The 13,186-nt window shown below is 43.0% G+C and overlaps 2 protein-coding genes and 1 long non-coding RNA gene across 4 annotated transcripts; all 3 read left to right on the forward strand.

Annotated features, from left to right (window-relative positions):
- Nucleotides 1-59: 59 nt before the first annotated feature.
- On the forward strand, nucleotides 60-2,588 carry LOC135608249 (pentatricopeptide repeat-containing protein At3g49730-like). 2 transcript variants are annotated; one of them, XM_065100916.1, is made up of 2 exons: nucleotides 60-194; nucleotides 303-2,588. In XM_065100916.1, the coding sequence occupies exon 2, from the start codon at nucleotides 371-373 to the stop codon at nucleotides 2,300-2,302; it is 1,932 nt and encodes a 643-aa protein (XP_064956988.1). In that variant the 5' UTR covers nucleotides 60-194; nucleotides 303-370; the 3' UTR covers nucleotides 2,303-2,588. The 2 variants fall into 2 exon arrangements, with proteins under 2 accessions (XP_064956988.1, XP_064956987.1); XM_065100915.1 differs by having other exon boundaries at nucleotides 66-194; nucleotides 282-2,588.
- Nucleotides 2,589-2,791: 203 nt separating this feature from the next.
- On the forward strand, nucleotides 2,792-8,195 carry LOC135608251 (1-aminocyclopropane-1-carboxylate synthase 3-like). The gene is made up of 5 exons (XM_065100918.1): nucleotides 2,792-4,920; nucleotides 5,155-6,456; nucleotides 6,537-6,668; nucleotides 6,763-6,923; nucleotides 7,007-8,195. Exons 2-5 carry the CDS (start codon nucleotides 6,181-6,183, stop codon nucleotides 7,941-7,943), a joined length of 1,506 nt encoding a protein of 501 aa, XP_064956990.1. The 5' UTR covers nucleotides 2,792-4,920; nucleotides 5,155-6,180; the 3' UTR covers nucleotides 7,944-8,195.
- Nucleotides 8,196-9,108: 913 nt separating this feature from the next.
- On the forward strand, nucleotides 9,109-12,971 carry LOC135608252 (uncharacterized). Its single transcript, XR_010485460.1, has 2 exons — nucleotides 9,109-9,294; nucleotides 9,368-12,971. It is a non-coding gene; the product is annotated as an uncharacterized LOC135608252 (long non-coding RNA).
- The last annotated feature ends 215 nt before the right edge of the window (nucleotides 12,972-13,186 follow it).

Here is a 13,186-nt window from a genome sequence, read left to right on the forward strand (position 1 = left end):
GCTGGGAATTGTACTGTAATTTTGACTAGCTTTTGTGGTTTATCTCAACCCAACATCAACTCAGTTGCACTTTGACTCCTCAAGTATCTGTTTGATTTATGGCAACAATATATCAACGATCAGAGTGAAGTTGAGTGAGAAGAAGAGCTAACTCGATTATGTTGACGGGATCCGTTTGATCGGATATCTATGTGGTAAGTTACCATGAAATAATAGTCTTACATCTCTTGAGATCCTAATTTTCTTCCTTTTCTTTTTATTTATTTATTTATTTATTAAAGATTGTGATATGTTGCAAAAAGAAATTAAGAGGTTGATAAGAGTGGATGGAATAAAAGAGATTGCTAAGCCTTTTTTACGGACACTTGGAATGTGCCGCTCTGCGGGCGTGGCGTGGGGGAACAAAGCAATGCAGAAGGTCTCCTCCTATTGCTGTTGGAGAAGATTGGTCGTCCTCCGATCCCTCTCCTCCGCCATCCCCGTAACTGGATCTCCCTTCAGCCATACTCCTTGCCGTACCGTCACCACCTCCGCCGCTGACGAGTTCTCCGCCGACGTCGAGAGGATCTACCGCATCCTCCGCAAGTTCCACTCGCGCCCGCCGAAGCTCGACCTCGCCCTTCGCGACTCCGGCGTCTCCCTCCGCCCTGGCCTCCTCGAGCGCGTCATCGGCCGCTGCGGCGACGCCGGCGCCCTCTCCTTCCGCTTCTTCTCATGGGCCTCCCGCTGCCCCGACCATCCCCCGTCCCCTGCCGCCCGCCGCGCCATGGTCCGCGTCCTCTCCAAGATGCGTCATTTCGGCGCCGCCTGGGCTCTCGTCGATGAGATCCGCCGCGAGACCCCTGACCTCCTCACCTCCGACCTCTTCGTCGGCCTTATCCGGCGCTTTGCCGCCGCCCGTATGGTCGCCAAGGCCGTCGAGGTGCTCGATGAAATGCCCAACTATGGCTGTGAGGCCGACGAACATGTCTTTGGCTGCCTTTTGGACGCTCTCTGCAAGAATGGTAGTGTAAAGGAGGCAGCTTCTCTCTTCCAGGACTTGAAGGAGAAGTATCCCCCGAACCTGAAGCACTTCACCTCGCTTCTTTACGGCTGGTGCAAGCTGGGGAAGCTCATGGAGGCTAAATTTGTGTTGGTTCAGATGAAAAATGCTGGCTTTGAGCCTGATGTGGTTGTTTTTAACACTTTGCTGGGTGGCTTTGCTGCTGCCGGGAAGATGGAGGATGGGTATGAGCTCCTAAAAGAGATGGGGCGGAAGGGATGCAAGCCTAACGTGGTTTCATACACCACCCTGATCCAGGCACTTTGCTCGAGGGACAGAATGGATGAGGCTATGTGGCTGTTTGTGGAAATGAGGCGTAATAATTGTGCAGCGGATGCCGTGACGTATGCCACTCTCATTAGTGGGTTTTGTAGGTCAGGGAAGATTGACAGAGGATATGAGTTCCTTGACAAAATGGCGGAGCAAGGATTGAGGCCTGATTCGAGTGCTTACTTTCACATCTTTGCAGCTTATGAGAAGAAGGATCGATTGGAGGAGTGCTTGGAGCTCATGAGTAGAATGTCCAATGCTGGCTGTCTTCCTGATCTTGGCATCTATAACACAGTTATCAGATTGGTCTGCAAGCTCGGGGAGTTGAAACAAGCCGTTGCTATCTGGAATGAGATGGAAGCAAGTGGGATTAGTCCGGGCCTTGATACTTTTGTGATCATGGTGCATGGGTTTGTCGAGCATGGTTCATTGGTCGAGGCATGTACATACTTCAAAGATATGGTGGGACGAGGCCTCTTGACCGCCCCACAGTATGGCATTTTGAAGGACCTACTGAATGCGCTACTGAGAGCTGAGAAGCTTGAATTGGCAAAGGAGGTTTGGGGTTTCATCGTGAACAATGGTTGTGATCTAAATGTGTATGCTTGGACTATATGGATTCATGCTTTGTTCTCAAAGAAGCATGTCAAAGAGGCATGCTCTTATTGTTTGGATATGCTCGACTCTGGGCTAATGCCTCAGCCTGACACATTTGCGAAACTCATGAAGGGGTTGAAGAAGCTGTACAACCGGCAAATTGCAGTAGAAATAACTGAAAAGGTGAGGAAAATGGCAGAGGAGAGGCACATTACTTTCAAAAAGTACAAAAGGCGAGGGGTGAGAGACCTTGAAGAGAAGGCAAAGGCTAAGGCTAAGGCACAGAGGGAGAGGAAAAAGGAAAAGAGTTGCAGGCAGCTATTTAGTCACCGTCAGGGTCGGGGCCCTTCTGGTCAATTAGATCCCGACACTGAAGAGTCCTATACACCTTAATGTGAGAATCTCAATTATAGAGATTTCGTAAGGCTGCCTTAATTTAATTGCAGGCCTTCTCTCTTTTTTTGATTTCATGATACCAATGTCTTTTTCTAGCCCCATCCCCAGCTACCCTCCTGGTTCCAATTCCTATGTAGGCCTCTCCTGCTGCGATGATATTGGCATGCTCTGTGCATCTTCTCCAGCATCTCTGGAGGATGGATTTTTTCAGTTCCTCCTTGTGGCAAGTACTTTACCAAGTATGAAGTAATATTGCTATTCCAGATAGTGTTGTTATCTGCCAGCTGGCTGTTGTTGGTCATTGTATCATGTTTTGGATGAATAGAGCACCATTACAATATGAAGATCTGACCTATTTCTTGGTTTTCAAGTGGTGGTTTGGATTAACAACTGAAGAACGTACCATTATGAATGTTTTTATGAAGGGTATTGGCTGCACAAGTGCCACAATCTCCTGCAAGAGAGCTTTTCACAGTAATTTGCATCTTTGCTTCATCAAATTGTCCAAATCCTGTGAATGAATGGAATGGCTAGGTTGAGAGGTGCAAATGTTCAGGAACTGTTCTTCAGTGCATGAGCTTAGCAAGGCTTATGATGTTTACATCATCATCCTCTTCGTTCATTATGAATTCAGGATCCTCAAGTGAAAAATTCTACAATTAAAAAATTCAGAAGTTTTGAGAAGTAATAGGTACAATTTTCATGGGAGCTATTCATACTTTGCTTTTCATCTTAACTTTCGATATGGATTGATCGTGATTCTTGTTTCATGGGATCCCACGTCAAGGATGTAACAATTTACTTTTTTAGTGAATCATTTAATATTGCATTTTTTGCAAGGAATTGTTTAATAAATTTGTTTTCTTATGGATCTTAGAATCAAGTCTCTATGTGTGTTTTAAACATACATGCACTATCAGGTCAACCTGAAGGTCCTGAACCAACCAACCAGTTCTATTGATGTTGTAAATAGTAAGGTGTCAGCCCAGTAAACTCGCCTTGATAACATGACCTCACCAAACCCACATACTTTCAGGGTTGAATCCAGAATAAGGAACCTTACTGGCTGTTAGTCTTAACACTGCACACTTTTGGTTGGTTTCAATAAATGTTTCATTGTACTTGTCAAGTTGTCCGAATCATTAACGACACTTTTAGAGCAAGTTAGTTAATGATAGAACATTTTAGTGGCAGAGTTGGAAGATAAGAAACTGACATCTTTGAGAAAATGTGGTGGCTTTATAGATCTTTCATGGTTTGTGTTATATCTTTAACCTGTTCAGTTTATTCTTGGCTGTGGTTTTCAGTTGGAGAGGAAAGGTTAGGAGATGGGATGCAGGATAATTTCTTATTTGGTAAAGGAAATATTTACTGAAAGTTCCAGGAATATGATACCATCATTCGGCTTCTCCTGTACCTTGTAAAGGTATAAATTGTGCTGTATGTGTACAGATGTATCAGTGTTTGGTCAAATTCTCCAAATTGGAAGAGTTTGGCCAATTAAACATCATGTGGATTAAACTTTGTGGATGAGATGTGGAACTGGATCCCGAAGATCCAACTTGGAGCTAATAATGCAAGCTGGAACTTTATCAAACTCAAAATTTCTTAAGGTGAAGCTGGAGATAAACCAAATTTGATTTGATTTCATCGGAAGCAAATCCATGGATAATATAGTTCATTGACTTCAATACTATAAGCAAACTTTTCATTGTTATATTCTCTTCCCAGGGTTAGCCTGTGATTCGAGCCCTTTCTTGTCTGGATGAAATTATGGCAGGTGAAATTGGAGCTTTGCCAGGAAAGTATTGGGGTCAATAACCTTAGATCCTTGTTTTTGACTTCATGGATTTTCGAGTTTGATTAAGGTTGAGAGACCGAAGTTAGATGCAAACTGAAATGGCATTGGTGAATACAAGTGTCTGAGGGTTCAATGTGTATCAACAAGGTGAAGAAAACTTCTTCTTGGAGCTGTTTGCAGAATGTAATACTTCAATATGTATCGACAAGGTGAAGAAAGCTTCTTCTTGAAGTTGTTTGCAGCATGTAACAGCCTTTCCATGTCAACATAAAGTTATGAACAGGACCAAGGGTTTGAATAATCAAGGGACAACGTCATATGCTCCTCATGTCAAACAAGTTGAAGCTCATATGGGCCTACATGAACAAAAATCACAAGACAAAGAACAATTCTGATTCATGGTTTTAGGTTGTAAATAGAAGTGCTTTAATTGTATTGCTGTACTCACTTGGACAAGAAGCCAATATGTAGTTGCTAAATGTATCCGTCATTGCTACACTGGACTGCTAAGTTGTTGTATGTCGTTGTCGTTGTCGTTGTAGTTGACGAAGGAAAGAAGTCTCCCCTACATGGATGATCACCTGGCAAGGAAAAAAATTCATGTGTGTCAAAGGAATTGGAAGAAGAGTAAGCAATGTCATGGCCTAAAAAAGGATGGTGAGAGCAACATGACAACCAGGGCCGCTATGATTTCAAGTGTGCAGATTCTGAGCCTTGCCGTGAGCCAGCAATGCTGTAGACATCCTTGCCTTTGTTCATGCAGCAAAGACAGCAAAACACTGGTGACTTGTTCTTCAGCAGCAAAATCCCACAGGTTAGTAGTTCCATTATGCATTCATTAAATCAAGCTCAACATGCCTTCCTAGTCTCTGCAGTAGTCTTCCTTGTTACATACTGAGTAGGTACTTGAATAATAGTAGTAGAAGCTCATGTCTTGCTGAGTTGGTAGAATAATAAGTGTTATAGTCAACTTTCTCTTCAAAAGTATCCTTGTTTCAGTCCTCCTGGCTGTGAGCTAAAGTGTCCTCTTGGCTCTGAGTTAATGCAGAAAGGTACTCCAAACCTATAAAAAAGGCCGACTGGTGGAAGGTGACGAAGAAGACTTAAGACTAAGCTGAGAGGAAGCTGCATGGGAAGATCTCTCCATGGCTGACGCAGGTAGAAAAGTCAGCCTTCTTTATATTTATATCTGTTTTGCCAGGCCAAACACAACTCCTCCTTCTGCCTCCTCCTCTGTTTGACTCAGGGATGTGCAATGCAAGCGTGTGACACCGGTTTCCTTGATAACATCAGGTCAAAGCTTTGTCGATGAATTGAATAGTGGAAGAGATTACTCATGTCACCAGAAGTCATACACCACCAAACCAGGGAGGCGAAACATGCGGCGGTCGCCGGTTTCGTTGCTGCTCGGCGTGTGGTGCGCGAGAAACCTGAAAGGGAAATGGGTCGTGAGAGTGTCTGATATAGCTGTTCATCGTATTGCTGCAGCAGATTGATTTGAAAGGAACCCGAGCGTGTCGGAGTGCACACCTTTCTGTCAAGATCATAAAACAGCTTCAGAATGCTTCCGTTATCACAGAGATGGATTGGAGTGACCAGAAATCTTACAGAGGATTGAGTGGCTCCAATTTCCTGATACGCTGCTGCAGCACCACCATACTTGTTCTTGAGGTGATCATCCCCGCTGTCACCAACTGTGTGTTGGTGACGACTGGAGCTTGCAGGAAACGCTATTTTAATGTAAATGAATCGATGAGAGGAACAGAGAGGTGGAAGAATGCACTACTAATGAACTCGTTCCTCGATCGCTTGTGGACATATCTCTACAGCTAGCGTTCTTCTCAGACTCCATTATTCAATTCATCGAGCATCACATCCTTTCACAGATTTCGAAATAGGAATGCTTGTTTATGAACATCTCTCTCTCTCTCTCTCTCTCTCTCTCTCTCTCTCCAACATCATAGTCCCAACAGATCTCCTACAGTGTAATCCACAATTCATCTCTGTGCCACAGCAAGTGGCCCTTTTTTTATCTGGCACAAAATCTCTATAAATAGCTTGGTTACCATCATTCATGCATCACCCCACTGCTCTCTCTCTCTATCTCTCTCTCTCTCTCTCTCTCTGTTCGAAATCCCTGTTGGGCAGAATCTCTGTCTTGTTCTGTACGTACATCTTCTCTTCATTGTATACCACAATGAATCAGAAGCTGCTCTCTAGAAAGGCAGCATGCAACGTTCATGGGCAGGACTCCTCGTACTTCCTAGGGTGGCAGGAGTACGAGAAGAACCCCTATGATCCAATCACGAACCCCGGAGGGATGATTCAGATGGGTCTTGCCGAGAACCAGGTTGGTTCTCTCTCGAACAAGTTCTGCGCTCATACACAAACTAATCCCATGCTTAACGATCTCGTCATGCATGCTTGCAGCTCTGCTTTGATCTTATCGAGTCGTGGCTGCACACCCACCCTGACGCCGCCGGATTCAAGAAAGACGGCGCATTAATATTCCGGGAGCTTGCTCTGTTCCAGGACTACCATGGCTTACCTGCTTTCAAGAGCGTAAGTCTATAAACCCAAGCAGATGAATCATGGATATCATATCAGAAGAAATGGTTTGATTTCTTATCGATCCCTGCATTGCGTACTTCCGCAGGCATTGGCAAAATTCATGGGAGAAGTACGAGGAAACAGAGTAACTTTCGAGCCCTGCAAGCTCGTCCTGACTGCTGGTGCCACTTCTGCCAACGAGACACTCATGTTCTGCCTTGCCGAGCCCGGAGAAGCTTTCCTTCTGCCCACTCCATACTATCCAGGGTATGCATCGACAGCAAAACCTCGACGACGACTACTACTACTACTCTTGGCATGCACGCATTGCTCAAACTTGTGTGTGACAGATTCGACAGGGACCTCAAATGGCGAACCGGAGCTGAGATCGTTCCCATCCACTGCTCCAGCTCCAATGGCTTCCGAGTCACCAAAGTGGCCCTCGAAGCAGCGCACCGACACGCGCAGAAGCGTGGCCTCAGGGTGAAGGGAGTCCTCGTGACCAACCCCTCCAACCCATTGGGCACAACCATGACCCGGCAAGAACTGGACACCCTCATCGACTTTGTCGTTGCCAAAGACATCCATCTCATCAGCGACGAGATCTACTCGGGCACCAGCTTCGACTCGCCGGAATTCGTCAGCATCGCCGAGGCCATCAAGGACAGGGACGACGTCGCCCACCGCGTCCACATCGTGTGTAGCCTCTCCAAGGGTCTCGGTCTCCCGGGATTCCGCGTCGGTGCAATCTACTCAGGCAACGACGCGGTGGTGTCTGCCGCTACGAAGATGTCCAGCTTCGGTCTGATATCTTCTCAGACTCAGTACCTCCTCGCAGCGTTGCTCTCCGACGATGAGTTCACCAAGAAGTACATTCTCGAGAACCGGAGGAGGATTAAAGAACGGCACGCCCTGCTCGTGCAAGGGCTTCGTAGGATCGGGATCAGATGCTTAGAGAGCAACGCGGGTCTGTTCTGCTGGGTGGACATGAGACACCTGCTCAAGTCCGACACCTTCAAAGGAGAGATGGAGCTGTGGAGGAAGATAGTGTATCAAGTGGGACTAAACATCTCGCCGGGCTCTTCGTGCCACTGCGACGAACCGGGGTGGTTCCGCGTCTGCTTCGCCAACATGTCGGAGGACACACTCAACCTCTCCATGCAACGGCTCAAGAACTTCGTGGACTCCGGCGAGCATCGCAGGACCCACGATTCTGGCCATCGGAGTCCGAGAAGGCAATTCTTGACGAATGCGTCCTCCGCCTGTCATCTTTGCCGGCTGCTGTGACTGCATGACTATTCCTACAATTCTTATAGTTTGTATATCCCAAGAAGAAGTAGATAACGAAGAAGTAGAAGAAGAAGAAGACATTATTTAATTTGTGAGGGTGTTTTTTCCTTGGATCACCACAATCTGCTTGGATTTTTGGTGGTCATGGTCTCATCATCTATAAGATGGTTTGTATGTTTAGCTCCTCACTTCCTCGAGTCTGTATTCGGAGGACAGAATGGACTGAAGCAACATCATTTGTGCAAGAAATCAGCCGCATGTCTCGGTGATGTTTGTCATGTACTACTGCAAAACAGGAAAAGAGGGTGATTGGATTCTTTGAGCCAACTTTTGGTCGGCATAATCTACGAAAGAAGATCTCGGATTGATATCTATAAAAAGATATTATGATCTCAGATATGCCAGTGGCAGCAAGTCAGCGATCAAAACTGATTTTGATGTGTCTCAACCAGAATTAACATCTGAATTACAAAAAGTACAAGTTGTCCACATAAAAAAATCCCCAGCTGTGTCTTTCAGTTAAAAGGCTACATACTCTATTGAGCTTTTGGTGCAAGTGACAGGATTTAGTATGTTCAAGTGGAACAGCATTGCCACTGTGTTGAACATGATTTTTGTTGATGGTATCGTAATTGGTTTCTGAGTTAGCATGAGATGGAGGAGGAAGAAGAAGAAGAAGGAAAGCTTTGATGCAGGTTGTAATAAACACATGGCTAGCCTGCAGCATGCGAACAACCGTGCGATGTCTTCTGAGAGGATTATAATTGGAGGACATGAACGCGACACTCAGATTGCAGCAGCAGACGCAGCGTCACAGGACATGGAGCCTTGGAAATTGTTCGCAGCAGCAGTATGTAAGGACGATCTCTCTGAACCTAAGCATGTGATTTCTCAGCCACTCTGCAAAAGACCGCATGTTAAAGTTGCTTTGTCATATTCATTTTTACTGAGGTGTATATATATATATATATATATATTGTTGTCCGTGGGATTATACGGTAAATCGTGCACGGAGGTGTTTGTATCGCGGAAACGTACACGTGTACGTGAACTCGTGTGGATGTTCGGCCACGCGAATCATGCTAACTAACATGACTTTACTCGATCATGTGTCATCATATCTCCTGAGACGACCGTGCTCCTCCATTGCGATGGTGAAAGTGACCGTCCATTCCCAATCAGACGGCTTATGCTACCCGAATACGTGGATACACGCATATAGAACGTAGATATATCGCGAGGAGAAGGCGCTGAGGCCAATCGCGTCGGGGTCGTTAAAATAGACGGAAAGAAATCTTCTCCATCTCGATCGGCGCCGACGAACGAGGACGGCAGTCGCTTCTTTGCGGTAATCTTTGGATCCTTTTATCTTGCATTCGCTGTTTCTTCCTTCTTTACGATCTGGAATGCCTTTTCTTCAGTTCGTCTGGGGTGGGGTTGGCGTTGATACCAGAATCTTAGGGTTTTTTTGCTATCTTGGATCTTTCGAAACCCTACGATGGAGTGGCTTTGATAACGGTGAGAGAAAGAAGTTGGTTGAGGTTGGTGATTTGTTATCGTGGAATCGAATTGAAAGGATCTTGATGGAAGAAAATCCAAGAAAGCAATCAAGAAGGGAAAGCTTGAAATGGTTTGGCTATTTAGAAGAAGAGCCATTTTGATTTTCTTCATCTTCTTAGAATTTCCACCACCAGAGAGGATGATGTCCTACTGATGACAGTTTTCGAGGTGATTTTCTGGGTTAGGGCTGGTACCGGAATCTAAGGGTTTGCTGTCTTGTTTCTTTCGAAACCTTACGATGGAGATTGCTTCGATAACGTGTGAGAAGTTGGTTGAGGTTGGTGATTTCTCATCGTGGAATCGAATTGAGTGGATCGTGACGGAAGAAACTTAAAGAAAGCAATGAAGAAGGGAAATCCTGACACAGTTCGGTTATAAAGAAGAAGACCCATTTTAATTGTCTTCATCTTCTTGAAGATGATTTCCTATTGATGACTGTTTTCAAGGTGATCTTCTTGAGATAATTGTTGGTGATATTCTAAGTTAAATCAGTAATATATTAGCAAGGAAAAGTCCAGAAAGGAAGAACTTCTTGGTGGTCTGCGATCACGCAGAGAGACCTTTTAGTAGTCTTTAGCTTGAGCAGTTCTAATGATGCCACAGCCACCTCCTTTTGTATGTACTGCTTATTCGAACCGAAAGATGTCATATGCAAGAGGTGCAGATACTCTAAGTGAACCGTAAATGTTAGGAGACTTTAATGTCTTGCTAGCGGTTGGTTTGTGATTATTGCTAATAGTCACTATGACCGAGATCTCAATATTGTTTAAACCAAGGATCAGCACCGGAACATGTACGTTGTACAGATCAGTATACCACCTGGTACGTAGTATCATATGTATTGTTTGTGGATATAAATTCTAAAATTCAGTATCTTGGCATTTTGTGCTGACATTTTTATGGATGAAAGAGGGACTTGGTCTGAGACCATATAGTAAAAAAAATTATTTAAGTTCATTTCTTGCAAATTTATTTAAGTTCTGCCAAATATTATTTTCCAGACATGGGTTTGCCTAAGGAGTTTATAGAACTCTCTTGAATTGTTTCCTAGAGAAGCAGGTGGAATTGTTAAACTCATGTTCCATATTTGTTGTAGTTCTGTGTGATCAGAATATTATAAACTAAATCTAGTCATTCTTTTGCGCTTACAATCTTATCTGAAATTTAATTCTTCATCTCTCTTGTGTGTGAGATGAACCTCAATGTCTGTTCCAATTGTATATCACCCTAAAAGTAGGGGAAATGTCGCCTTCTCCCTTGTAGTTTGGTTGTTTTCCTGGCAGGCCCCGTGGTTTTTCTTGTTCATTTTTTGGCAAATACCTCCATGAAACAGTTTTTTCTTTATCAAATTCACATAGGCATCATATGTCGTCCATGTAGAGGTTACATATTATATGAAGGCATCTAATTCCATCTCTGATAGACATCAAAATCTTACATGTATTAGCACTGGTTCGGTATCTATGTGATGCTTATGTTGCATTCATGTGTTTTATAGATGCCACATGTTATATAAAGGCAACAAATGCAACACGACATGGGTCCTTAGGATCTGTGTGTGCTGCCTAGTGCCATGTGGTTGATACATTAGCATGCTGCATTGATGTTTGTCACTTGGGTCCATGCGAGTGACATGTTGGTTAGCTTCATTCTGTCCACGTGAATATTAAGCTGATGGCATTAGATCCTGAACCAAGAATTGTATATGAACAAAGCACAGTCTGAGATCTGCCAAACTAGTGGGGCTGAAGTGCAAAGCGGTCAAACCATGAGGTAGAGAAAAATCTTCAACAATTTATGAAGTTCTTTAGGCTTTTAAACTGTCTTCATCATAGTGCATCATTTAGTATAATCTGAATCATAGGTGTAGGGTGGATTTGTTCTCATTCTTTTGCTTGATCATCATTTTTATGCTACTATTTAATGTTGGCCTGGCCTCTTGTTTTTAGTGATATTCAGCATATATTGATGTTATAGCTGGATGTTGCAGCTTCTACCTGTCATATGCTAAAGTGGTCATGTTATGAACATCTTTCATTTGTTTTCACAAGGTTGTCAGATAGTATTGATGAAGTTACAAGAAAATTTGATTATGTTGCAAATGTTCCAACCACATGTCATGATGGCATCAGATAGACTGAATCCATTTTAAATGTTGCAATTTTAGTGGGTGCTGTTATCCGAATATTTATTATTATAATGATTTGCTTGGTTTTCTTGAATAACATTTTCATTAAGAGATGCTTATATGATTAGATACTTTTTGAGATGAAGGCCTAATTTAGCAGTAGTTAGTGGGATGTTTATCATTTATCTTTTCCCTGTGTTTCTTCTGATCTTTATGGTTAATTTTTGCTGCCTGCCTTCGTTTTCTTTCCATATTCTCCTTTGTTGCTTGGCATCCACATCTCTGTTCAGTAGTCTATTTTGCTTCATTTTTCCAGTACATTTTTCTAAAAAAAGGTTACCTTGGATAAATTGGAAATCTATATGTAAATACCAAACCAAGCAAATTTTTTGGTGTATAATAGCAACAATCCAGTGGAAATTTTTATTTTAACAATTGAACATCATGGACTTTTAGATCTGAGCTATAGAGTTAATACGATAATAGATTCTTTCACCCTCACTACGGTGCCAAAATAAGTTGTATAGGCATTTATTAGATCGAGTTGATATAGTGAGATGAAAGCTGTTGATATTTCTACTTTATCCATTTAGTACTTTGCAATGTTGAAAATTTATTTTCCAGCATACTGATGGTGGATCCGATTTCGAGATATTTGTGTTGTTAAGAATGTGTTTCTATGTTACATCCCCTTAATAATGTGTTGGTTTCGTGAAAGCTGCAGTCAGAAAACAACTTGGTGACCTGTGGTCTTAGAAGAGAGCAATTAAAATAAGTTCTATAAATACATGTTTGAGAAAGTGGTGTTATTGAAAGAGAGAGTCGAAGTATTCAAATCGTTTGTGATTATATGTATATCAAGAACAGGATTACTTGAACTAACAGGAACATGCACTTTTCTCTCTTTTAGCTTGTGACGTTCCCATAATGTCAACACTCTGTAATAGCTCAGTGTAGGTATGGATTTAAAACCAACAGTTGCTCCGAGCAGGGCTAATAGCTGTTTTTGCCAAGTAGGGGGTGCCACGGTGAAGGCCGCAGGTGGTGTAAAAAGTAGGTGCCGTTGCAGCTGCGGCTGCTGTATCAGCTGTCGTCGCAGCAACAGCAGTGATCCGAGGAAGCAAACGGAGAAGAGGAAACCAAACTGAAGTTCTCTTTTTAATTAATGCCTGTTGCTTCAGAAAAAGGAGGGGAGGGGTAAATGATTGCCAGAAGCAATTTGTTTTGCATGAGATGTCAGAGAAGTCCTAGTGATTGCTTTTGGCATTTTTGAGTTTTTTTTCCTCTATTTTTTGGGTTGATTTGTTTCTTGCCTGAAGCAAGAACACACTGCTGCAGTTCTCCGTAATTTCCGCCTCTTCTGGCAGTGGAAGACGTTGGCACAATTCCGATTAGGAAGATAAAAAGTCACTTATTATTATAATTCTCTCTTAATTTTTTTTAATTTTATAAAATTATTTTTTAAGCATAAAAACAGTAATTTTATAAAATTATTTTTTAAACATAAAAACAGTAATTAATCTGAACCTTATAAAATTCCTTCGATACAAGT

Source organism: Musa acuminata, chromosome BXJ2-3 (genome assembly GCF_036884655.1).
Source record: "Musa acuminata AAA Group cultivar baxijiao chromosome BXJ2-3, Cavendish_Baxijiao_AAA, whole genome shotgun sequence".
Classification (NCBI taxonomy): Eukaryota; Viridiplantae; Streptophyta; class Magnoliopsida; order Zingiberales; family Musaceae; genus Musa; species Musa acuminata.